Source organism: Sinocyclocheilus grahami, unplaced genomic scaffold (genome assembly GCF_001515645.1).
Source record: "Sinocyclocheilus grahami isolate Dianchi unplaced genomic scaffold, SAMN03320097.WGS_v1.1 scaffold99.1, whole genome shotgun sequence".
NCBI lineage: Eukaryota > Metazoa > Chordata > Actinopteri > Cypriniformes > Cyprinidae > Sinocyclocheilus > Sinocyclocheilus grahami.
In genome coordinates, this window is record NW_015505278.1 from 1,331,549 (window position 1) to 1,358,450 (window position 26,902).

Genomic DNA, 26,902 nt, shown 5'->3' on the forward strand with positions numbered 1-26,902 from the left:
CACAAGACAGTTACTGCTGATATATTGAACTGTGCATTTAAGTGTGTGTGTGTGTGTGTGTTTGCCTGTGCTGTGACGGTGGTCTTGACAGAAGCACTAGCTCATTAGCTCTCAGCTTGTGCTCATAAATATCAAAGCACAGAACTGAAATATGAAAGGAAATACCTGCCCCCTTTGAGGAAGCAGCACTGTGGATTCAGTCCTGATTCAGAGTCCTTGCTCTCTCTGTTCAATGGTCGATTGCGGCTGTGCTGGTATCACATCACATAATCACAGCTGATTGATCTGGAACGCTCCTTGATCTTTTCCGTGAGGACACACAAAGTAGGGATTATGTATTTTATTCATTTCATTAATTTCAAACAGTAGTGGCCTGTTTTCGTTGAATAGGCTGTGATGAATAGAATAGCTCTGAGCTTTAAAACCTACTCCTAAAGCCTGTTCATTATAATTCTACTTTATTAGTGCATCTCTCTTTATCAGATGCTGTTTGTTTGGATTTGGAACGTTTCCATTTTTTCCCTTTAGGGTTTGTGGGTTTTTATTGTTGCTTATGAGACTTTTGTTTTCTTGTCACTGCTGCTCAGCTCAGGAAACTCATTCTAATGCAGTTTGTAAGCGTAAGCTTTAGCGCTAAACTTTGGTTATAATCATGTCAGCTGCTCAAGACACATATGGTGGATTTTGTAGCATTCATTGCAAAGCCTGAAGCGCTTCATATAGAAATAATGTATTTATCACCACTGCGTTCCATCATACCTCCAACTCATATGGTGTCATGCCATTAAGTAATAATGCTGTGCTTTAGAGGTGTAGATGTGCTACATCAGTAATATGATTTTTTTTTCGACCTCAGTTGTTAGCACTGTTAACCACAATAGAAAACCTTCACAGGAACGCCTGTTACAATGTTGCGTTTTCTTCTTGGTTTGGTTCGCTCATTAAGATGTATGTATGCTCTGCGGGCTTATTGTGTGTTTATACAACATTTTAATATGAAGACAGGTTCCAAATCAAACGCTCCAAATGAGACAGGTGTGAAAGCACCCTAAAGAACCACAAAACTGTATTTACTGTTTGAATTTCGTAAAAAATGACACAATTTGAAAGCTGAATTTCTAAAAAAAATTCCAAATTTGTTTCATACCAAAAGTAACCTGCTCTCTCTTGTCTGTCGATGTGTTGTCAGTGTCCTCTTTGTTCCACGATGTGTTTTTCACTGTGTGAGATCATGATGTGTGGTGTGAGAGCACCATGGCTTGTTGGACGTAGCAGCAGTAACTAAGGGGGGGCGGGTCTTTGTGAAGGGTCAATTATAAACACAGTGAGACTGTAAAAGTGGACTAGTGAGTAGATGAGTTTACCTGCTCGGTATGTTTAATGTCCCTGACAACCTCTGTAGTCCTACTTAGCCACTTGTTAGCAGCAGTCTAAGAGCAATCAAGACAAGTAAAAGCTTTTTTTTTAAGGGGGGGGGGGTATTACTGATGTATTTTATGTCATGAATAAAATATGAAAGTATCTTGAGATTGTGTTAATGCAGACCTTATGTCAGGCATTTAACCAATAAGTTAAAGATGTGAATGATTTCATAGAGATGGGTTAATTCTTGTTGGGGATGTGCCTAAAATTCAAATTTGGTGTGAATAGTCTCTTGCATGTTTTGATTTGTGGTAATCTCTCTTTCTCTCCACCAGTGAAGTTATTTGAGGTGATCGAGACAGACAACACGCTGTATTTAATAATGGAATATGCCAGTGGAGGTGAGTGGGCTGAAAGACTAGAACTGCCAGCTGTCAATCATGTCAAGACCTAAAAATCAGAACACTGCATTTTGAATAATGTCATTCTCCCATCATCCTTTCTCCTTTGCCTGATCGGTCTGTTCTTCTCCTCTTCTTGTGCCACTCCTTTACCTCATTTGCCTTCCTCTGTCATTTTCTACTCTATTGCAATGTTCCCCTCTTCCATTTCCAAGGCGAGGTTTTTGATTACCTTGTTGCTCACGGGAGGATGAAAGAAAAGGAAGCGCGTGCCAAATTTAGACAGGTCAGTGCCAGTGCATGTGAGTGAGTCATGCTTCAGTGTCAAAGCTCACATGTTCGTACATTGAGGTCCAAGTCTGAGCCCACTAGTGAAAATGCTTCGATTTTTCTATTATAACTTTTAGTTACAGATCATATCATCAGTTCAGTCATATCAAAAAATTAACATGAATTAGCAAAAAAAAAAAAAGCTTGTGATCATATTTTCCAGGATGATTTGAGAATGATCCAAACAGCATTGTATTAATTGTATAATTGTTTCAATAGAAGCAAGAACATCTGACATCTGTACAGATGAGTTCACATGATCAGTGACAAAAGTTTATTTAATTAGTGACCTAGAAATCAAATTAATTTTACACTTACACTAAACTTTTAAAATGTTAAAAATTCTAAAACTATTTATTTTCCATTTTAAATTAGATTTTAGAATCCCGGATTTTCAATATGGTCTCAGACTTTTGAACCCTGTTTATTTTAGTACGGTAATAATAATTAAAAAAATTGTAATATTTCACAATATGTCTGTTTTACTGTATATATAATCAAATAAATTGGGCTTTGGTAAGCATATACTGTTTTAAACAGTAGTGTTTGTGACAGGTGATGCTAAGTGGCCCTTTTTTGCTTCAGTTCAGTCATATCAAAAAATTAACATGAATTAGCAAAAAAAAAAAAAGCTTGTGATCATATTTTCCAGGATGATTTGAGAATGATCCAAACAGCATTGTATTAATTGTATAATTGTTTCAATAGAAGCAAGAACATCTGACATCTGTACAGATGAGTTCACATGATCAGTGACAAAAGTTTATTTAATTAGTGACCTAGAAATCAAATTAATTTTACACTTACACTAAACTTTTAAAATGTTAAAAATTCTAAAACTATTTATTTTCCATTTTAAATTAGATTTTAGAATCCCGGATTTTCAATATGGTCTCAGACTTTTGAACCCTGTTTATTTTAGTACGGTAATAATAATTTAAAAAATTGTAATATTTCACAATATGTCTGTTTTACTGTATATATAATCAAATAAATTGGGCTTTGGTAAGCATATACTGTTTTAAACAGTAGTGTTTGTGACAGGTGATGCTAAGTGGCCCTTTTTTGCTAGTGTGTGTGTGTGTGTGTGTGTGTGTGTGCGCGCGCGCTCATTAACTCTGCTGTGTGCATCTGAGTGTATGATGGTTTAATTACTGATAGAACAGCCTAATTAAAGAGCGACAACTCCCATCAGTAGCCAAAATGACTTCACCTACTCTCCTGATTACTCACCACACCTTCTCTCTGTATCTCTCTAGATTGTCTCAGCTGTGCAGTATTGCCATCAGAAGTGTATTGTACACCGAGATCTCAAGGTGAGAATGTGTGTGCGTGTATTAGGGCCCTTAGTGTCTGTTACATATAAACATGCCCTGAGCAGCAAGATCTCCATTCAGCTGTACCTTCATCTTTCACATCGTCTTTAGTAGTTCTTCTGTGTCTGTCATCAAAGTCCATTACAGAAGTGCAGGTGAAGGAATGAGTCCTCTGTTCAAACACACACCCACACGCTATCATGAGTGTACTATGAACTCTGGAACTGCTGACCCCAGATCTTCTCTTTGTTAAGATGAAAGGAAGTGTCTCTCTGGATGAATGTTCCCATGATGATATTCTGCCCACGTAACTGAAGTTGCTTATTGGTCCAGACCATCATTACAGTGACCCTTGAACTTTGGAGTTAGTCACTGTCTCTATGCATAACTTAATGTAATTATTTTATGTCCCACTCAGGACCCCCAGAAATAGTATACAACCCTGCATAGTATACAATCTTGTGTCTGAACCTCTTCCTTTTTCTCTCTCTATCGGCCTGTCTCTTTTTTTTGCATGCACACACACACACTCACACACAGAGGTGTACACTAACTAATGTCACCACAATTCTGGAGATGTATTGATTACAATAGAAAAGGACAGTGTTTGCCTTATTGATTTAATATGAGCGCCACAAATAATAAAGCACTTACCCAAGGTTTGCAACTGTACTGTAATAGTGATGCATCTGTGTCTCTGTGTGTGTGTTAACCATTAAGCCACACCTCTATTGTGGCTAGAGAGGTTTCTGGCAGTTCAGGTTGGATTGCAGGACCTATATCGTATTTCTTTCAAGTTGATTGTGTTGTATTTAGAGCCGGTTGCCCCAGCAAAGGAAATTAAAATGATTGAAATAATTTATATACACTGAAGACTGGAGTAATGGCTCATGAAAATTCAGCTTTGCCATCACAGGACTAAATTAAATTTTTAATATTAAAATAGACAAGTTATTTTAAATAGTAATAATATTTCACAATATGACAGTTTTTACTGTATTTTCCAATGAATCAAATGAATGCAGCCTTGGTTAGCAGGTGTGTGTAAAAAAATCTTATTGACTCCAAACTTTTGAATAATGTACAGCATGACCAGTGACTTTTATGAGTCGGTTCTTCTAATCTAAAAGGCTCAAGTCAGTCTTGAACTAATATTTGAATGTATTTTTCTTTCACTCATCTCCAAATTGAGAAGAGCCAAGAACTCTTACTGTATTAACAGTGACTGGTTTGTCCACATGACAGTATGTAGTTAAACATATTGGGCCCTTTTTGCAAAAACAAAATCCTTTCACTGAAATCGGTAAAATGTGATTGATTAACATCATGTTAACCAGCTAATGGACACACAGATGTCATATATTAAATACAACATAGCTAAATTCAATTTGGAGTTTTAAGTGCAAGGACAATATAATATCACCTTCGTCAGATATTTGTGCTGCCCAAGCCTCATCCATTTCTTGGTTGCTGTGTGTTTGCATGTTGTAAAAGTTTGGCTCTGTTGGCAGAGTAATATTTAACTCTGCAAACCAAGCCCAGTTAGCACCCCGCATCTGTTGCTAGGCAACACGGCTTCTCTGCGCAGGCTAAAATTGGTGTGTAGAAGTTGAGTGGCAGCACAGAGGGCAAGTCTCAACACATTCATAAACACACACACAATAGCATAAGAGAACTCATTAGGTAAAGTTCGACAACCCTGAAGGAACAGAAGCAGGCATTTCCGATAGGCACTTGAGCGCTGAGGTTAAAAAGGGAGACTTAACGCTTCTTGTTCACTGTATCAAACCTCTTACCATCATGGCATCCTCTCTTTCTCCCTCAGGCTGAGAATCTTTTACTGGATGCTGACATGAACATAAAGATCGCTGACTTTGGTTTCAGTAATGAGTTTACGATGGGCAATAAATTGGACACGTTTTGTGGGAGCCCACCATATGCCGCCCCTGAACTCTTCCAGGGCAAAAAATATGATGGTCCAGAGGTGGATGTGTGGAGTCTCGGGGTCATACTTTACACGCTGGTCAGTGGCTCGCTGCCTTTCGATGGACAGAACCTGAAGGTGAGAGACACTGAATAGCTGTCCTAATGTCCCTGTGTGTCACTGTCCTTTTATTTATCTTCCTCATTTCTACTGTATCATCCTCACTGTGTTTCTCTTTGTCTTATGAAGGAGTTGCGAGAGCGTGTGTTAAGAGGGAAGTATAGGATTCCTTTCTACATGTCCACAGACTGTGAGAACCTGCTGAAAAAGTTTCTCATCCTCAATCCTACCAAGAGGGGAAGTTTGGAGGTGCGCTCGATTTAGACATGTATACACATCTGACTGTGAACTAGAATACAGACAAAGGCCTTACATTTAAATTAGCCTAGTCACACCAAGTATGAATTTTCAGCACAAAATAAGAAAAATCATTTTAAAACAAAACAGTACATACCTATAAACTCCTCTATGTTGAGCTTGAAAAATCTTAAAAAAAAAAAAAAGAACCTTGCAAAATAGTAAAATGGACATTTATGACGAAAAATGTTTGTCAACTAAGTTTTTTCCCCTGACGAAAACGAGACGATAATAATATCATGAAAAGATAACTGAAGACTAAATGAACATGCAATATTGTTGACGAAAAAAGACGAGACTAAAATGTAGTTAAAAGAGCAAAAACTTTACCAAAACCTTTTTATTTTTGTTGAAAAAAGTGGAGCCAAAACATTTCAGACTGCTGTGCAAGACTCTATTATGCGAGCGTTCATGTTTGCGGTTGCCAGATATCAAGAGATCAAATCCCCCAATCAGAGCTTTTCTGTTAAACGGTACGTTACTCAACCCAGCTTTATGCAATCTGTCAACCATTCACACGTGCTCTCTCTGCGGCGGCGCCGTGATCTGAAAACACGACATATAGTATTCTACTGTACAAGTAAGCTGGAGTTCAGCGATCTCCATTTGAGGTATTCTGCTTAAATGAAAGTGTCATTCAGCCAGTCTGTGTTCTGGCATGGATCTCGACTGTATTGTTTGCGATAGTGGTTGCGGATTGTAAAGTTCAACCTCTGTGCGCTATAAGTTTTTTTTTGCCGTTGTTTTAAAAGAAACTTTAATGCAATTTAGAATTATTGGAATTACTATTAGGAATTTCTCTGTTATAATATTTGAGAGTAAGTTTTTGTTACGCCAGTTTTCATGACGTAGACGGGGCGAGTATCTAAAGTATTTGGTGTTTATTTAGCCTCTAATTGATATCTTGTTATAAATCTGTACACTAGATGAGGTAAAATAAACCATGCATACGAGTTGATAGTATATTGATTTGTGCTTATTGGTGTAAGAACAACTTCTGATGAAATGTAAAAATACATTTCCCAAATGACAACAATCATTGCAATTAAAATTGAGCAAAATTGATCTTTTTTTTTTATCATTTTAACCATTATATAGTAATACGAAAATGACAAATGTGTAAGTTTCCACTGACTTAAACTAGACTAAAATGCCTCAGACATTTAGTCGACTAAAACTAAAACAGGACAAGTTGACTAAATATGATAAAAAGTCAAAGTTACATTTGACACAGGACTAAGACTAAATTAAAAATAGCTGACAAAATTAACACTATGTTATATGGAAAGCAATTCCTGGCAGAATGTTTTATTACATATACTATACCTATTTACAGTCATGGCCAAAAGTTTTGGCAGTAACAAATTTTATGTTTTGCAAAGTTTGCTGCTTCAGTATTGACTGACTGTAGAACAGTAGATCTCTGTCTTTTTGACTCCAAAGCCTTCTGTAGTCCACAACAATATTCAAAGGCCCCATGACTTTTCCAGTCATTTATGATTTGCTGGATAAGGATTTTTGCAAATATTTTTTTCCCCTCAATTTCTACCTGATGAAAGATTTTAGAGTTTGGCATAACCAGAAAAAAATCTGTTTTTATAAAATGTATAAAAATGTCTGGGGCATTTAAGATTTGATTAATAAATTCACTTGGGGAAAAAATCTAAGTTTTGGCAGTAACAAATTTTATGTTTTGCAAAGTTTGCTGCTTCAGTATTAACTGACTGTAGAACAGTAGATCTCTGTCTTTTTGACTCCAAAGCCTTCTGTAGTCCACAACAATATTCAAAGGCCCCATGACTTTTCCAGTCATTTATGATTTGCTGGATAAGGATTTTTGCAAATATTTTTTTCCCCTCAATTTCTACCTGATGAAAGATTTTAGAGTTTGGCATAACCAGAAAAAAATCAGTTTTTATAAAATGTATAAAAATGTCTGGGGCATTTAAGATTTGATTAATAAATTCACTTGGGGAAAAAATCGCACTTTTAATCATGTATCCAGGTTTTCCCAAGATTGTGGGAATTCTTAGAGGTCGTTTTTCTATTCCAATGCGCTACTTTTCCATTGCTAGACGGACATGTATGACATGTGCCTGTTTTGGAGTGTCTTACACATAAGCACCGCGTTTTTAAGACACTGTGTCAAGTTAAATGAATTTCAATGTTTAAATGCAGTGCCTTTCATCAGTGTCAGTTACAATACAGTGGACCAATCAGAAGACCCCGGAGGTGGGGCAAGCATTGCAAGCTTTTGTCTTGCAAGTTTGGCATGGCAACTGTTTTATTTGACAGCAACATGGCGGAAGAGGCATTCTGCACTGCACTTTTTTAAAAAATCATTCCTTAATGCTGCATCTCGTGTTTTTAGACGCAAAGACACATTCTGTGTGAATGGCCCTTAGGGGGGTTAATTAAAATAAAAGAAATTTCTTGATTCTTAATTGTCTTATTTTAATGCTTTTTCGTCTTATTTTAAATAATTTCACCTAGAGACCCCTTTGAAGCTTGCTGAGGTCCCCTAGTGGACCCTGACCATGGTTGAGAGCTAGTGATTTTGAATAAATATATTAATTGAAATTAAATTAATTTCTACTGTTAAAGTTTTTTTTTTTGCTTTTTATTGATTCTATGAGCATGACAAAATCGGTTACATTTGCGTAATGCTTTATATTTTACATTTAAGCCTGTGAATGACAAAATTATGTTTTGCTTTTATTCAGATAAGCAGGTTTTTTGGCAGAAATTTGCACTTGAATTCATAGTGTGGTTACCTAAAAACATGTAAAGATACAGTTATGTGATCCCTCACCATCTCTCTTATTCTCTGTCTTATATTCTGCCGTTGGCTCAGCAGCAGATCATGAAGGATCGCTGGATGAATGTAGGTCATGAAGATGATGAACTGAAGCCTTACTTTGAACCTCAACCTGACTACAAAGACCCCAGGAGAACAGGTGTGTGTGACACATCTGAAATAGTTTAGATGTTAAAATAAATCTCTAAAAAAAATACAAAATAGAAAACGTTCAGAGATTTGGAAATGTTTTAGAGTGGTATTGCAATGACGTGTGTATGTTGCCCATTTAGACATAATGCTTCAGATGGGTTTCAGTCAAGAGGAAATAGAGGAATCTCTCATCAAACAAAAATACAATGAAGTCATGGCAACCTACCTGCTGCTTGACTATAGGAATTCAGAGGTACCCACATACATAAACACACACATACTTTATTGCCCACATTTTTTGCACTCACACACCTTTGAAAATTCTGACTCACAGCTTGACGAGGGTGTCAACTTGTCGCTAAAGCCACGCCCAGGAAGTGACCTCACGAACAGCAATGGCCCTTCTCCACCTCATATGGTACAGCGCAGTGTGTCATCCACTCAGAAACCTGTCAGAAGATCAACAGATCAGGGTGAGCGGATTGGGAGTTTTTGTGAATGAAGACCTTTATAAACATACATTCACACATACAGTATGTTTCCCCATTCATACTCTCTCTTCTTTGTCCTTCAGGCTCACACTCGAAACGGCCTCAGGGAGAAAACAAGCATGGAGTGGAGGATTCTGGGAGGAAAGGTTCAAGTAGCTCCACCAAAGTTCCACCCAGTCCAGTTATCTCCATTGAACGCAAAAAGAGTTCCACTCCCTCTACTGTAAGTGTGTGTCTGTTTGGTGATGTGTTTCTTAGGGATGTGTTATTATTATTATAAAAAAATAGCTTTGAGTGTATTAGGTGATGGCAAAGCCAAACTAAATTTAAAAGTTGGAGAAAAGATAATGTACAATTAAATATCCTACCAGAGGTACACAGATACCATTAGTTAAGTATACCCAATTCTGTGCCCCCCTCTTGTCCAGTCACTTCCACTCTCGACCACCAAACAAAGATGCCAGAACTTTTTCAACATATAAAACACGATGACAAAAAGGGGAACTGTATCAATTATAGAGCATGTTTATCTAGACTGAGTGCTTGATTTTTTTTTACAAGCTAGGGAACTCAAGCTTATCAACTAGCAATTAAATATCCTACCAGAGGTACACAGATACCATTAGTTAAGTATACCCAATTCTGTGCCCCCCTCTTGTCCAGTCACTTCCACTCTCGACCACCAAACAAAGATGCCAGAACTTTTTCAACATATAAAACACGATGACAAAAAGGGGAACTGTATCAATTATAGAGCATGTTTATCTAGACTGAGTGCTTGATTTTTTTTACAAGCTAGGGAACTCAAGCTTATCAACTAGACTAATACAGTATCAAAGTCACGTCATGTTCTTTAGTTCAGTTTCCATGTACTTGAAGAACATGTTATTACATTATGGATTGAGGAAGCTTTTAACATAATAGCAGGGTAATTTTTAGACATCTTAACTACTGTTTCTGTTCTCAGTTGCATGGGGGTGCTCTGTAAAGCCTGCTGCTTTCCACACTGATATTTTTCAGGCAGCAGATGGCTGGAAGGGCTTGCCCAGGGTTGAAGTGCACTCTCTCACTGAGAGATGTTTGGCACAGCCAGTGCTCATGGCTTCTGCTCTTGAGTTATATCTGTGAAAATGCAACAGAGGATGCTATTTTGAGCTTACACACACCACATCATAGTTGGAGTTTCTGGGTTTGCACATCTTTAGATAGTGTGCCTTTTTCTTTTGTTCTCATTTGAAAGTGCAAATACTATTGTATGAAATAGGCCCTGTCAGAGTACCAACCAAGTAGTAGTTCTACCACACGTTGGATGAGAAAGCAAATATTTTCACACCTTTAGCAATAGACAGAAATTTGTTTTTTTTTTGTGTTTCTAGTTTGTCATTAAATATTCACCCAGGGTTCATAGCAGGGCTGTCCTTTGAATGGTTCATGGTTCCTTTAATCGCTCCAAGCCCAAACTTGGATTATTTGCAGTTCCAGAACTAATATATGCAAATGTGCATTTATCAGAATAATCTAGTTAAGAGATTATAGAAATTACAGAAAATGATTATAGAAATAGAAAAGATAGACATATAGAAATATTATTATTATTAAAATAATAACCATTAATTTTAGCTTTGTTTATTTTAGTTTAGTAGTTTTAGTACTTTTTATTTTATTTCAGTTAGTTGCTGCATTTTTTGTAAGTTTGTTTTTCATCTAATAGTTTATTTTTTTATTTCAGCCTTATTTCAATCAACAAGTTTTTAGTTTTTTTAAAGGCATATTTACGCAGCTGAATTAAAGCTGCTCTGTGCCTGCTCAAAATTCGGTGTAAAGATGTAATGCTGCATGAAATCCTGACTAAAAAATGCCAGCTCTGAACAATATCAGACCCTAGTATCAAAGTATCATTGCTGTGTAAATGCATTCATTCCACCTCTGAGCAGCTTTAAACAGTCTGTGTGAAGACACCTAAATGCCACTTCAGAAGCACTTTTGTGCCACCTTTGCGGTGTAAATTTGGCATTAGTTAACAATAACAACACTGGTTTGCACCTGTGTGTGTTTGTAATTTCAGAATAGTATCCTGTCCACAGGCACAAGCCGCAGCAGAAATTCCCCCGTTTCTGAGAGAGCCACTCTGGGAGTGCAAAACGGCAAGGACAGGTACACCCAAAGATTTGTACCAAGCTCTGAACATAGCAGATGGATAATTTGTTATACTTTTATCATTGTTATTATTATTAGTGTCAGAATTAGTTTATGGTTCCGATGGAGAAAATAAACTCTCAGTAGAATAAGATATTAGCTTTTAGGTCATGTGTCAGGAACTGACCTATAAGTGAACGGCAGAGTAAGATTTGATTTTGATAACAGAAGCTTGCAGTATTTGCAGAGCTACATAGATGCTCACAGAATAACAAATATATATATTTTATTTTCAACTTTCATCATTGGACTTGATGTGTATAGTTTTGGTGCAAAGAGTTGTTATACTTTCATGTCTTATAATCACATGAAAGGGATACTCCACCCAAATATGAAAATTCTCTTATCATTTACTCACCCTCATGCTGTCTCAGATTATATTGCTTTCTTTCCCAAAGTTGATGCTTCAAAAACCACACAAAGTGAACATGATGGTAATCCATACGGCCCAGTTATTGAATCAATGTCTGAAGTGAAACAATAGGTGTAAGAAAAGTATTATTATTTGTAACTTTTTTTTTTTTTTTTTTACTATAACCTATCACTTCTGGCCATCTGTCATATGTCCTGTACACTTGCATTATATGGAGATGGATTGATTATTTTTAGAAAAATCTGTGTATATCATCTAAACAAAACAAAGTAATAAGTCCTCTTGGACAGCATAAGGGTGAGTAAATGATGAGATTTGATTCATTTTTGGCAGAGTATCCTATGAACTTTTTATTTTCAACTTTCATCATTGGACTTGATGTGTATAGTTTTGGTGCAAAGAGTTGTTATACTTTCATGTCTTATAATCACATGAAAGGGATACTCCACCCAAATATGAAAATTCTCTTATCATTTACTCACCCTCATGCTGTCTCAGATTATATTGCTTTTTGTTCCCAAAGTTGATGCTTCAAAAACCACACAAAGTGAACATGATGGTAATCCATACGGCCCAGTTATTGAATCAATGTCTGAAGTGAAACAATAGGTGTAAGAAAAGTATTATTATTTGTAACTTTTTTTTTTTTTTTTACTATAACCTATCACTTCTGGCCAGCTGTCATATGTCCTGTACACTTGCATTATATGGAGATGGATTGATTATTTTTAGAAAAATCTGTGTATATCATCTAAACAAAACAAAGTAATAAGTCCTCTTGGACAGCATAAGGGTGAGTAAATGATGAGATTTGATTCATTTTTGGCAGAGTATCCTATGAACTTGGTGTGAACAAGCCTTTAACTGTTGTTATTCGAGCTGTGCTCTGCTACTGTAGTTCTCTATGGGTGTGTAAGTATGTTATGATAACACTGATGAATGATGAAGACCCCATGAATTCAATTTATGGTTTCTAGAATAAGAATAATATCTGTTCCAAATGTCAACTTTTGACTAGCAATAGCAAGTAGCAAATCATGTGATGTATACAAAAGGCTATTTAAAAAAAAAGGCCTGCGCTATGTCACGCCCCAACTTCCTGTTTAAGTAACTAATGTTTCGACACAGGAAAGAAAACTATTTCCATCAAACGATTTCATGGGGTCTTTAGAGTTATAACCTCTTGTCCTTTTAATGCTACTGCAGGTTTTGTTGATTTGCCTGTGTGTTTTCTCATGAACTTATCTGAAGGCATTCAGATGGTGTGTCGGGTTAAATATTCCCCACACATCCCTCTTCTTTTTCCATTTCTTTCTCTCTGTCCTGGATCGTTTGTCTTAGAACACTAATTTTGTTTTTCTTCTGTCTGCGTTGTGAGTGTGTGACTTTGTGTGTCTTTGTTAGTGTATGTATAGCTTTAAATGGATTAGGGTGGCTTGTGATGGAAAAAAAGCACCATTAACTCTGTTGTAAGGTTGCTGTAGTCGTCTGTAATAGGCTTAGCTTCTCTCTGCCACATAGCAAGGTGATAGCATATTATTTCTTCACCACAAGCTCAACTAATCCCTGCATTGTGGAGTGTGTGTGTGTGTGTTTCTTTTGTGCTTTTCTGTGAAATCAGCACTCTGTTTGACCTCCCTCTCCCTCCCTCCATCTCTCTTGTGTTATTCACCACTGTCTCTCACTTTAGATGCCCAGATACATCTATCTATCTTATCTGTTGCTCTCTCATCTATTTATCGCTTTTTTTGGCACTCTTTCTATCACTCAATTGGTTTATCCATCTATCTATCTATCTATCTATCTATCTATCTATCTATCTATCTATCTATCGCTTTGTTTGGCACTCTTTCAATCGCTCAATTGGTTCATCTATTCATTACTCTATCCATCTGTCCATTTATGGCTCTGTCTGTCTGTCTATCTAACACTGTATACTGTCAATCTCTTGCTCAATCTATCTGTATATCTATTGCTCTGTCACCCTATCTATTGCTCTGTTTATCACTCTATCTATCATTCTATCCATCCAATTTCTATGGCTATATCTATCGCTCTATCATCCATCAAGCTGTCTATCTATTGTTCTATCCTTATATCTATATGTCTATCTATTGTCTGTTTGTTGATCTGTCTGTCTCTCTGTCTGTTGGTCTATATATTGGTCTGTCTGTCTGTCTTCATCATTCTTTCTAATGTGTGCCAAGTGTTATTTCTAATGGAATGCTTCTCCCTCCCTCCCTGCCTCCACACATACACGCACACTCGTGTTTATGTGTGTGTTGATTTGTGCGTGTGTGTACGGAGGGGCCGCTCTCTCTCTCCCCTCAGCCTAAACACCCCCGGGTCCCGTGCCTCCACGGCCTCAGCCGGTGCCGTGCTCTCCTCATCTTCCTCTTCCTCACGCACCCGCCATCACAAGTCCCTCTCCACCTCCGCCCATCCCTGCCCCGCAGACCTGCACTCACACCGGCCCAGGCAAGTCCCCACGCCGCCAGATAGAGAACCGAACAGGAAACCAGTCATGTCAACTACTGAAGAGTGTCACATAAAGTGATAAAATCTGGGAACTGTGGCATGTCTCGGGGGGTTTCTGCATTCTTAGAAATTGTATAGTTGGCAGGGAAAGAGCTTGCAGGAAGTCAGGGGGTGACAGAAGTCTACCGAGTCAACACTGGGAGATGGTTGTGCTACAAGACTAAAACAAGACACATTTTCATATCCCTTCTGAAAAGACAAGCACGGCTGACCACCAGCATATGTTTTGGCTTGTGGTTCACAGTATGTGATACTGTTGTGTCCAGGCTTCTTCACTAGTAGGGGAAGGGATAGTTCAGCCAAAAATGAATTATCATAATTTACTCACCCTTGTGCCATTCCCAATCTGTATGACTGACTTTGTTCTGTGGAACACAAAATATGATATTTTGAAAAATGTCTCACTGACTTGAATTGTATGGACAAAAGACGAAAGTCATTCAGGTTTGGAACAACATGAGGCTCACCCAGAAAAATCTCACTAAGAATTTTCAGTTTGAATGAACTACTACTTCAAACCAACAAGACTTTCTTGGTCAACCAGTTTCACTGCAATTCTGTCAGGACCACTATCGTCAAAGATGATTGACAATTAGCATACAGTTTGGATTGGCGGTATGGTTCTGTTCTGGGCAAGAACTCCCTGCGCATCCATGCAGCCTAGCATGGATGAGAGCAGGGAGAGCAGCGATAACCCCCCCCCCCCAGGGTAAACAGAACAGAACCAACATAAATGTATTGCAGATATCGTTAAAGTTCAATAATGTTATGTCCACATTTTAGAATTAGTCTGATTCAAAGGAGAATCAGAAGGCTGAATCCTGACTGACAGAGGAGGAGTTGGGGATGGAGGAGGGTAATTAGCTATTGAGCAATGCGAAAACTGCTGATAATACTGAGGGACCTTATATATGAATGCTTAGATAGGTGTCGTATTCCCATAGGTTGATGGGGATCAGCTGAGAGTCAGCTGATGCGAGCTTGACTAACGTGACCTGCCAGAACTAACGCAACGCTAGATAAAATTGTTTTAAAAAGTAGCATGCACCAATGTCTGTCATATACCAGCTTGGACCACAACACAGTTTTTTTCAGCAGGGATTTCAGGAACAAATAAGAAATAATAATATTTGTTACAGCTTTCATATGAAGTTGAGTGGTTGTTAAGATGTGAACGGCGATACCTGGCAGTGTTGCTGAACTAAAATGATGCTACAAAGACCCCACTTCACTTTACAGCTAATCGCGCTCCCCCAGGAAACATTGTTTCCTGTCCTCTCTTGACCATCACTGATTGCACAAGGCCACTAACAATAACCTCATATTCACACTAAACACTGACCACGCCAGGAACACATTATCAATTTTTGCGCTGCAGCATGGAGTGTGAATGGTTTGGATAGCCTGTCAGTCCTGCTGTAAGTGAATGGCTGGTCTGTTGTATGCAGTGAGCTGAGCCTCTTCCGAGCGTGGTTGGGGAACATTGAGAGAAGGTACTGCTGTCCTGTTACATCGTCTCTCTCACTCCTCTGTGCTTCTCTGCCCCGTCTCCCCTCTGGAGTGAAATGCACCTCAGCGCAAGGGCCATATATTCAGATCTGTGCACTGTATATATGAACGAGTGAGTGAGGGGCCATGTACAGCACATAGTTTGGCTCATTCTGTCTCTCAAGGTCCTTTCACGTGACTCATGTCAGGACACAAGTGTTGGCTTCCACATGTGCTGAAAATAGCATACAGGAAGGGAGATTTTACAAGGTTTCTTTAAGTTAACTGAAAATAGTGACAGCAAACAGAAGAAAAACTTAGAACTGATGTAGCAATGGGTTTGATTCCCAGGGAATGCATAAATGTAAATGTAGAAAGAAAAATGGGTTCATGAAACTGTCTCAGGACACTTTTAGCTGCCACTGGGTCAATCCCTCTTATATCTTATACTTTTGTTGAACTTTTCAACAGTTTGCATGAGTGCAACCTGGTGTCGATGGTTACACTGTAGCTTGATGCTTTGCTATCTAGAGGAACATCAACTTGAGTCACGTGCAAGGGCCTTCACTTTGACACTTTGGAACTGTGTGGTTCGCCACTGTGAAAATCTCTGCTCCGAGAGAATATATACGATATATCTGAATAATACTAGATGCAGGTCCCATCATACATGTTTCATGTGTGTTCTGACATGCATCATAAGTGCAGATTTTTTTTCCCAGTGGCATGGGTTTGGTTCTTAAGCTCCTGCTCATATTTGCTAGAGTGCTCGTATGTTATTTTTTTCTTCGAAACATCCAGCTGTGTGCCATATCTAACTTACTACGGTGTTACCATGGGAACATCTGAGTCCCTTGCTAAGGTGTTGTGTTTGTGTGTATTAGTTTGCACAGTCAGAGTTTGTCGAAAAAGTTTCTCCAAATCTGCCCCCGAGTATTCTTGCTCCATGGTAAAGTGGTAGAGTTGGACACTCTCCCAGTAATGTGCAGTCTTTCAGGCCCCCAGTTTAATCCACCCTTAAGTGTTAGTGATGACCTGCTGTGAACTTTAGTGTACGGAGGGTTTGAGAAGGTCATTTTTAGCCAGTGTATTGAGGTCATACGTGGATCTGCAGAAGGTAAGTGATTGTGGTGCTGCCAAAATGTAAAATAAATAAATAAACAAATAAAAAAGAAAGTGAGAAAAATCGAGCCATTGTCATTGTAAATGCTGATCCCCAGTAACCAACTAATTAGTTTTGTTGTTAACTCTCAGAGTCAACATGAAATGATGCTCACAACCCAGTTTACTTCCATAATGTGATGCATTTCAGGATGAAACAGAATGTTCAAAGATAAAATTGTCAATCAGGATTTGATTTTAACCATCAGGAACGATTTTCTGCTGTATTTGATTTTATTTGTCCATACCAGAATGTTTTTTTTTTAGAATAACATGCATAAAAAATCATGCACAGTAAGACCAGAAATTAGTAAATAAATGGGGTTGAATTTGATTTCATGTTGACTGTAAAAGAATCTTTAAAAGTTTTTACTTTCTCGAAGCAAACCAGTGTGTGTAACCATGTCAAATCAGGAGCTATAAACATGTCCCTAAATGATATGATAATGTGGTGCCTGTGTATAGAGCAGATCATAGTTTGTTAATCCAAACACAGCTATGTTTCTGAGATGGGTCCAGCACACTTCACTTCCTGGCTGAAATGGATGGGACAGTGTTTTGTGTTCTAGCTTTGGCGGGTTCAGTTACCCAGAGTCATGTGACCTCGCTGGCTGTGCTTGTGCCAGTTGGCGACTGGTTCTGGCTAGGTTCTACTACACTGGTTGGCACCTAAAACAGATGTTGGCATGGATCTAACATGGTTGGGTGAGATTTTCACAGACAGTGTGCAGAAAGGACAGCTATGGGGGAGGTGTGCTGCTTCACTGCACACACACACACAAATTACTGTGTGTGTGTGTGTGTGTGTGATATGACGGATTAAATGTCTACCCATTGGGCCAGAGATGTCTGTGTTCTCATTATTTTGAGATTACATAATATAAGTTACTTGAGCTCTGTAAAAGCCAGAACAGAGCTCCTGATATTTTAACCATTCAATTTAAATTATGAAATTGAATAATACATAACTGTATTATGAAGTCAAACATGATTTTATGCATTTCATGAATGCATAAATCAAGTATTTTTCATATTCACACATTAGGTTTGAAACACCCATTATACGCTATTCTTTCTGCAGACACAAGTAGTGTAAATCGACCTTCCATGTCCATATTTTTTATATTTTATTTAATTTTTTATTAAAGATTTAAAAAGTATAAAAAAAAATTTTGTTATTTGATTTGTACTTTTATTGAATTTTTAGGTTACACCTTATTTTACAGTGTCATTGTTACAGTGTAATTGCACATTTAAAACTGAGTAATATTAATTAACAACGTACTTATGCATATAAATATGTATAATTTACTGTAATACCTAATGTGTGACAAAGACAGTGTAAAATAAATGGTTATCTATTTTTTATTTTTATAATGTCCATTTTAAAATAGAAAAAATTTCAAATGCATTTAAATATTTATTGAAATCAATTTTATTTAAAAAAATATATATATGTAAAGTAAATATTTAAATGTTTTAATTTTATATAATGTTTGATTTGTTTCCTTTTGTTTGGGGAAAAATTACTTTGTCACAGTGATCCCCCACAGAGAGCACCTGGTGCCTCCCCATCAGCCCACAATATCAGCAGCGCAGCTGGGACGGACCGTACCAATTTCCCTAGAGGGGTGCCCACCCGCAACACCTTCCACCTCGGCCAGCAGCGGGGCGCACGGGACCAACAGGGTTCTCCTTACCACGGAGCCCCCGCCTCCCCTTCCCTCTCCCACGGCAACAGCCAACAACGACGACCCGCGGCTTCCGGCATCTTCAGCAAGTTCACCTCCAAGTTTGTGCGCAGGTGAGATAAATCAGTGAGAGAAAGGGTGTTAGATAGAGCTGGAGCAATGACAGGGGAAGTCACTGATTTTGGGAGGTGTTAACAGCCCAAAAAGCCTAATTGTGGCTGAGCGTGGGGGGGGTGAACATGAATGTCGGGTATTTTTGTCAGTTAAAGATAGATTAGGTGATGATGAAAAATAACAGAAAGATAATTGAAGACAAAGTGAACACATCAGCACATTCTCACGCCGCCTGCTGAGGGTTATTTCATAGGTGTCTGTCATTATATTCAGTTAGTATGCTGGTTGGTTGTCTATCTGTGATCAAACAGCTTCACTAGTGGATTTGTTCTAGCAAAACGACTGCACAGGCAATCACAATGTTCAACAGGGTATTGGGTATTGTCATAATTTCACCCGCAAGGTCAGGCCTTCAAAGTGCTGTCAGTACCCATAATCTCAACACGAATCTCAGCTCATTTAAACACATGCAGATTTCTCATCAGTTTCATCATCTCTGTCTCCAAGTTCCAGCACACATATCTACCTTTTCCGCACCTCCGTGGCGACAGTATCCTTGGTAACAGCTGAGGTATTACATTCCCCTGCTCTATAAATACTTGTGGAGGGGACACCTTGGCATTCACTCACTAGTGCCAGTTTACAAAAAACTTACATTGTGCTATATTGCTAAAATAAAATGTAAAAGCACAAAACTCATGTTTAACCTGCTAGATGAAAAATCTCTGTTACACTTTGAGGAACTTAAGAACACCTACATGTTCAGTATTAGTCTTTCATATCTGTTCAGTTTCAGATTTCAAAAGGAAAGGGTGAAATGACAGATGACGTTTTCTATGTCTGTGTGTATCTGTTTGTTTTTGTGTCCTTTTGTGTATACGTTCAAGCCAGTGTGGGAATGGTTCGACATGAACAAGATTTATGCGTTTTATTAAATGAATGTAAACATCCTTTCTTAAGGTCAACATGAAATTGCATTCGCAAACCCATTTTACTTCTGTAATATGACATTTTTCTAAATAAAACAGAATATTAGAATTTGGATTGCGAAAAATGGGCTTTACATGCCAAAATGGGGCCAGGCCTGAATGTGAGCATCTGGTTATACCTCAGTGATAATGCCTCTGTTTCAGATTTACTGTTGAATATATATAATACCTGCAACATTTATTATACTACCATTCATAAGTTTGGGGTCACAAAGATTCTTGAGCACCAAATCAGCATATTTCTGAAGGATCATGTGACACTGAAGACTGGAGAAATGGCTGCTGAAAGTTCAGCTTTGCCAGCACAGGAATAAACTGATTTTTGAAACATATTAAAATAAAGTTATTTTAAGATTGTAATATTTATCAATATTGTTGTTTTTACTGTATTATTGAACACATACCTGCAGCCTTGATGAGCATACGAGACTTCAATAAAAATCTTACCAACCTCAAACTTTTGAATGGTAGTGTATATTAATATAATATGCTATGAAATTACTGTTTTAACATTTGGCTAAATTAATTTTATTGGCAAGGCTGCATTATCTACAACAGTATGTCTGAAACAATAACTACTGGCTATTGGTTAATGTTATTTTCACCACGTGTGTGGCCAAAACCAGTCATGAAAGTTAGTCATTTCAGAGGTGGAGCTAGATGATGAAAAGTTATGAAGACGATTTATTTTTCTTAAGTGTAATTTGCAATGATTAACTGTGCACAGTTGCTAAATTTCTAATCTTATTGTGCCATGAATCAAGCCAATTGGGTCAGTTTTGATTTCATGTTGACTTTAACAATTCTTCAGATTAGGCGGTTTAACTCTACTTAGTTTGTGTAAGCATTCCAACCCTTTTATAAGTGTTAATAATTGACTTAATAGTTTAATTGCATGCAGTGACCCAGATTACTAATGTTATTTGCTCATTCTGTACAGTTTAAACCGATAACCCATCAAATAACCCCAGACTGATTGTTGCTGTGTCCAGGGCAACCCGACCACTTTGACATTTTTCATTTGCTTTTTTGCTCTTCAATTTACATATATACATTTCTTTCCTTTTTTTTCTTCTTTTTTTCTTTTACTTTTGTTTTGTAGAAATCTGTCACTCAGATTCCCCAGAAGGTAGGCAATGATGACCCTGACCCCCCCTTTGTTTAAGGCTTGTTTTGACCTTCTTATTTCCCTTTCATTGTTCCTTGTCTACATCCCTCAGTGTGTTCTGTGATTGGCCCCTTTTTTTCTGGTTGTTTATTTTGTGTGCACTAACGACCAACTTCAGCCCTAAAAACACCACCGTCCTCAACTTTCCACAGTAAAACCCAGTGCCTATCCTCCCCCTCTCCAGCCTTTGATTTTCCCTCCCTGTCAGTTTACCTGGTGATCTCACCTGTGTGTCCCAGATTCTGTGTGACCAGTGTCTCTGCCTGCTCGAATAACACAGGGCTTTGATAACAGGACCTGATGTCAAAATTAAGACACCTAATAGGATATGGTGTCATGGAAAAAGAAATCCACAAGCACAGTTTTTTTGCATACACTGTTGTTCAAAAGTTTTGGGCCTGTATGGTTTTTTGAAAGAAAGTAATAGTTTTATTCAACGAGGATGCATAAAATTGATCAAACGTGACAGTAAAGATATTTGTAATCTTATAAAAGATTTCTACTTCAAATAAATGTTGCTTATTTTAACTTTCCATTCATCAAATGATCCTGTAAAAAAAAAAAAACGGTTTTCATAAAAAATATTAAGCAGCACAGCATCTTTCTTGAGCACCAAATCAGCATATTAGAATGATTTCGAAATGATTTCGTCATGTGAAACTGAAACCTGCCGTTCTGGCTGCTAAGAATTCAGCTTTGCCATCACAGGAATAAATTACATTTTAAAATATATTCTAATAGAAAACGTAATAATATTTCACAGTATTACGGTTTACTGTATTTTTGATCAAATAAATGCAGCCTTGGTGAGCATAAGGTGAACATACAACTTTTGAACGGTAGTTTATGTCGCAATTGTTTTGGCACAGGTTGTTTACACCATGCCTTCCTCATTTTGGCTCATAGAGGAAGTCATCGATTGAATAGCTGAGCAAAAAATGGGAAACAAAATACTGTTAGCAATTATTATTAATTATGATCATGTAAATGTCATTTCTAGTAAGTATGTTATGCTAAAGACAATCTACCATTAAAGATAAAGATAATAAAGATAGTAAATGTTAATGTCAGGTATTTTTTTAGCATTTTCTGAGCTGGAAATGTAAAAGGTTAAAGGGATGACAAAGACTGATGGATAAATAATGGTTATCTTGTGCAGAACGTCTTCAGATGCGTTTCCTCCCTCTCTCTCTCTCTCTCTCTCTCTCTCTCTCTCTCTCTTTCACTTGCTCATTAACAATGACAATAGCTAGAGAAGCGGAGACCGGCCAGCTGTCAGGCTTTGTCCTTCTCAAACACCTAAAACCGAACTTTCCCCATCGCACTTGACCTACAGAGAGAGAAGGGCTGACATTCCAGACATGCCCTTATTAAGAAAGCCACAGTATTGCTAACACACACCCTCTCTCGCCCTCTCTCTCTCTCTCTTCCTCTCTCTCTCTCTCTCTCTCTCTCTCTCTCTCTCTCTCTCTCTCTCTCTCTCTCTCTCTCTCTCTCTCTCTCTCTCTCTCTCTCTCTCTCGCTCTCTCTATTTATGCGGCATTGTCAGAATCTGTTTGACTGATGACTCACTCACACACAGGCACCTGGTGAATGGACGTCACCATCTGTCTGAAGTCACTAACCACTTGGGCCACTTGCACAAAACATGGAGTTTTAATTAACAAAGACATTTTCTTCCATTGACATGATAATGTTGATAAGCTATTCATGTTTTAGTAACTTAAAGTGATGTGAGGCGCTTATATCGTTTTAGAGACCAACAGAGGGCGTAAGCGAGCAGTTTATTGAAGGAAATATGTCTTTGCGCCCTCTGGTGGTCAAACCTGAAGCCTGTATTTTGTGATTCATACCTGTTGGTGACCAATTGTTTTTTGCAGGATTCGTCAAATTTAATGGTTCATTTCAGTGCTTTAAACAACATAAATGCTGCTTTGCTCGTTTTTAACCATTTATCATGATGCGCTAAGAAAGTCTTGAGCTGTTTCTTTCATTGTCTCACTGTCTGTCCACGTGACTGAGTTGGTGTGTTTCTGTGCTCTGTGTGCTTTTTTCTTATGACTCTTAGCAGAAGGGCTCTGACAGTATTGTCAGTTTGCTAAGGGCCTGTTTGTCTGTTTGTGTGTCTGGTGGCGTGTTCAGGATGCTTGTGTGCTCTGCCGGACAGACTATAGGGGCAGGTGACTGTTGGATGTGAGTAGTTACCATGGTGATGGGGCTCTGTAGAATCCTTTAGAGATCTTGGACAGACCTACATCATTCCACCCCACTTCATGTTACTGAAGCAGTCTGTCTGATTCATCTGTTCATTGGCATTACACATCCACAGTTCCAGTTGCATACAGTAGATCGGCTCAGTAACTGTATTTTTTTTTGTGAAAAATAATAATATATCAAAGTGATATCACACAGGATACTATGCTTTTGTACTGAATGTAGATCATCACTGCTGTGATTCTTTTGTGGGCAGGAGGCTACTGATGATAAACTACATAAATAGAATTGAAATTAGTTGTAAAATAGGAATGAACAAGTGAATCAGTGGAATGTGATGGTTCTGGAGGGGTAAATGATTTCATAATCTCATGTGGTGCTAGACAGTCCTTCCCCTTCCTGATCTCTGTACTGAATGAGTTAAGCTAGAACTCAGACTAAGACTAAACTCTTGAATTTTTTTCGAGGAGCCCCTATGAGGGAGAGGGTCAAGAGGAGGGGATCAGGTGAGAACAAAACATAAGGATTTCTTCATCAGACCTAATCAGTAGATCTTTAGGAGGTGTAATTGGGCAGCAAAGGGGCTTTTAAATGGTTGATAATTGGTTTTTAACAAATATTAGTAGTTACCCAGTGGGATTTAATTGGTGTGGATGATAGTGTGTGTGTGTGTTTAGTTGATTCATAATTTGTTTTTTAAGTTTGTGTTTACAATGAATAAATTTCTGATTACTGCCTGTCTCTCTGTTTCTACATGGCAAACGCATACACAGTTGAAAGTTTTCTGCTTGTGTTATCTGACTAGGGGCCGCTTATAATCATCAAATCTTTAATTCTGTGAACACATCTGCACTACTTCTCAATTTGGACTTGCACTTTGTCTCAGATACTGTGAGCATCACCATGTACAGGAACCAAAAGACGTACTAATATTGTATTTCAGTCAAATATTGCAAATCATAGCAATGTAATGCTGCCTTCAAGTCATACGATCATGTTTATGAGTTTAGCATGCATAGGCACCACCATAATAATATAACTACAGGTGGGTTTTCCTGACTTTGTTTCAGTTAAAGAATCCTGATACAATCAATGATATATGGGGTTTTATGGCACAATTAGGTTTGTAGGCATTTTGGGTACTGCAGATGAAGAATAGTAATGCAGTTTGACAGAAAATACTCTACATAAAAGCACATCAGTTTTGAAGTACATACACTACTGTTCGAAAGTTTGGAGTCGGTAAGTTTTTTTGATACGTTTCTAATGTTCACCAAGACTATTTATTTGATCAAAAATATGGTTAAAAACAGTAATAGTGTGAAATATCAGTACAGTTTCTTATTATCAATGTAAAACAGTTGTGCTGCTATCAATTAAACACCTAATGTGCATTCTTCATTTTGTTGTAGTAAAAATCTTCCTGAAATATAAAATTGACCAAAGCATCGTTTTTACCAAATAAAATCACACGGCAGAATTCCCAGCAGAACTTAAAGGCAGCTTTAAGCATTCTTGATTTTGACTAGCATACTGCCCAATTACCCAGCTGAACCCAATTCTGCTTTTGTCACTGAGCAACATTAAGTTTGATAATAATTTGAACAAACCAAATCATATTTAGTCTTCTTCGGGATAAAAATATGAGAGGGAGATTTAGAGCTTCTTAAAGGCTCAGAGTGAGCTTCCCTCAACTGTCATATTCACTCGAGAGTAAATAAAACTTCCAATTTCTACTTTAAGCATGTGAGGTGTGACTTCACATCCTTAGCACGGCAGATACTAGACTGCCTAAATGAAAGGTGTTCACTTGAAGCAGAAGCCTTTCACTGTTCGATGTGTTTGCGCCACATCATTTTGCACATGAACAGATGCATGCATGCTTTCCTCTGCAACGTTTCCAGTTGTTTATTGCCGTATGTCTCTCTCCAACCATGTCCACTGCCTCATCCTTTCTCTCTCTTTCTTCAATACCCTCAATTTCCCTCAACCCTCCTTTTTGTCTCTCAACGATTTCTCACTTTTCTCCCACGCACCTTCCTACATCCTCTTTGTTCTCTCGTTCCTTCCTTTCTGTCCTTATTCACCCCCTACTGACATTCTCTCAATCTCCCCCACCTCCATCCTTCTCTCTCCATCCCTGTCTCTACAGATCTATGCTCAGCAGTGCAGAGAAGTCGGAGAAGACCAGCGTAGGGCTGGAAGACGACAACAAAGACTCTTCCTCCTCCCCGGGGGGCGGTACTCCTCCAGCCGCTCCCGTGTCCTCGCTTAAAGACCAGGCGAAGCCTCGCTCCCTCCGCTTCACCTGGAGCATGAAGACCACGTCTTCCATGGAGCCCGGTGAGATGATGAAGGAGATTCGGAAGGTTCTCGACGCGAACAGCTGCGAGTACGAGCTGCGCGAGCTCTACATGCTGCTGTGCATGGCCGGTAACCCCGCCCGTGACGACTTCGTCCAATGGGAAATGGAGGTGTGCAAGCTGCCCCGCCTCTCACTTAATGGTGTGCGCTTCAAGAGGATATCTGGGACGTCTATTGCCTTCAAAAACATCGCCTCCAAAATCGCCAATGAACTGAAACTGTGAGAGGAGAAAGAGATGAGAAAATACAAGTGAAAAGTAGCATATTAAAGAGTCTCTGAACAGGGATGAGTGAGGATCGTATTGCTCAAACACAACCTGCTGGTATGGGTAGGTATAGAGAGAGATAAAAGATCAGATTCATACAAACGGGGGGAACAATAGCACATTCCTGCTCATTGAGGAGTTTTGGAAGAGTAAACTCTGCAGGTTCTTGGTTCATTGTCCTGAATATGTTCAATTCAGAGAGGCGACAAGTTCGCAACATGGTTTGTTTCTGCTGAAAATTAATTTTGAACTAATTTCGTACACTCACAGTCTCACACACAAATGCACCTATTGCCTATTGAAACGGACAGAGCTTAAAACGCCAAACTTGAAAGAGGGGTGGCCATTGACGTGAGAAACTAAAGTATTCACAGGGTGGAGGTGGGCAGTTTGGGACTGATGTTTGTGCCCCCTTAAGAGAGACACTCTCTCTCTCTCTCTCTCTCTCTCTCTCTGTTTATTTCTTCCTCTTATTCCATCGACAGGGTTACACCTCACCATTGTTCAGTAAGGGCCAGAACTTGATCAATATTGAGAAAACTGTAAATTCTAGGTTAAGGTGATTCTTAATCGGCTGGGTTTAGATTTGCTGCACTGGAATGGGTGAATTTCTGTTGCCTTTTTATTTTCTTATAGAAATTAAGTGTTTCATTGTTGTATTTACCAATGATTATGTTTTAATATTATTCCTAGGAAAAACAAATTATTTTTATTTTATTTTATTTGTGGTCTCGTGTTATTGATCGTGCTATGCCTTTGTAAAAAGAATGTCTGAAAAAGCACCACATGACTCCCACTGAACCTTTCACACTCTCACCCCACTTTGTTGCAAAGGATTATGGGCCAGCAAGTACTCTCCTCACACTTAAACAAAAAAAAAAAAGTCACTGGAAAAGACATTAAAAGGACTCAATCCATTCTACTAATCATTCCCATGCCATTTTCATGACTAAAGGACTGATGTCGAGTTGTTCTTTGCATCAAACACCTTTCATGGTTCAAGCCAAGAACTTTCCACCTCAGTATCGTCTGCGGGTGGCTTTTTGGTGTTACGCATTTGATGGTACACTCTTTATGAAAATGTGTCGTGATTGAATGTGTATGTGTGTATGAGAGATGGAGTGTCGTATCTGAATAACCAAAAGGCTT

The 26,902-nt window shown here is 38.3% G+C and overlaps 1 protein-coding gene across 2 annotated transcripts in view; it reads left to right on the forward strand.

Annotated features, from left to right (window-relative positions):
- Nucleotides 1-26,550, forward strand: part of LOC107588181 (serine/threonine-protein kinase MARK2-like) — a 56,611-nt gene extending 30,061 nt beyond the window's left edge. The window contains exons 5-19 of one of the 2 annotated variants that reach the window (XM_016276203.1): nt 1,698-1,763; nt 1,979-2,049; nt 3,353-3,409; nt 5,235-5,471; nt 5,583-5,702; nt 8,605-8,707; nt 8,841-8,953; nt 9,035-9,173; nt 9,275-9,414; nt 11,257-11,345; nt 14,092-14,238; nt 18,488-18,751; nt 20,844-20,870; nt 23,591-23,629; nt 25,276-26,550. In XM_016276203.1, coding sequence (XP_016131689.1) covers nt 1,698-1,763; nt 1,979-2,049; nt 3,353-3,409; nt 5,235-5,471; nt 5,583-5,702; nt 8,605-8,707; nt 8,841-8,953; nt 9,035-9,173; nt 9,275-9,414; nt 11,257-11,345; nt 14,092-14,238; nt 18,488-18,751; nt 20,844-20,870; nt 23,591-23,629; nt 25,276-25,711 — 2,048 coding nt within the window. In that variant the 3' untranslated portion in view covers nt 25,712-26,550. The remainder of the gene's footprint in view (nt 1-1,697; nt 1,764-1,978; nt 2,050-3,352; nt 3,410-5,234; nt 5,472-5,582; nt 5,703-8,604; nt 8,708-8,840; nt 8,954-9,034; nt 9,174-9,274; nt 9,415-11,256; nt 11,346-14,091; nt 14,239-18,487; nt 18,752-20,843; nt 20,871-23,590; nt 23,630-25,275) is intronic. The other variant, XM_016276202.1, reaches the window with a different exon arrangement.
- The last annotated feature ends 352 nt before the right edge of the window (nt 26,551-26,902 follow it).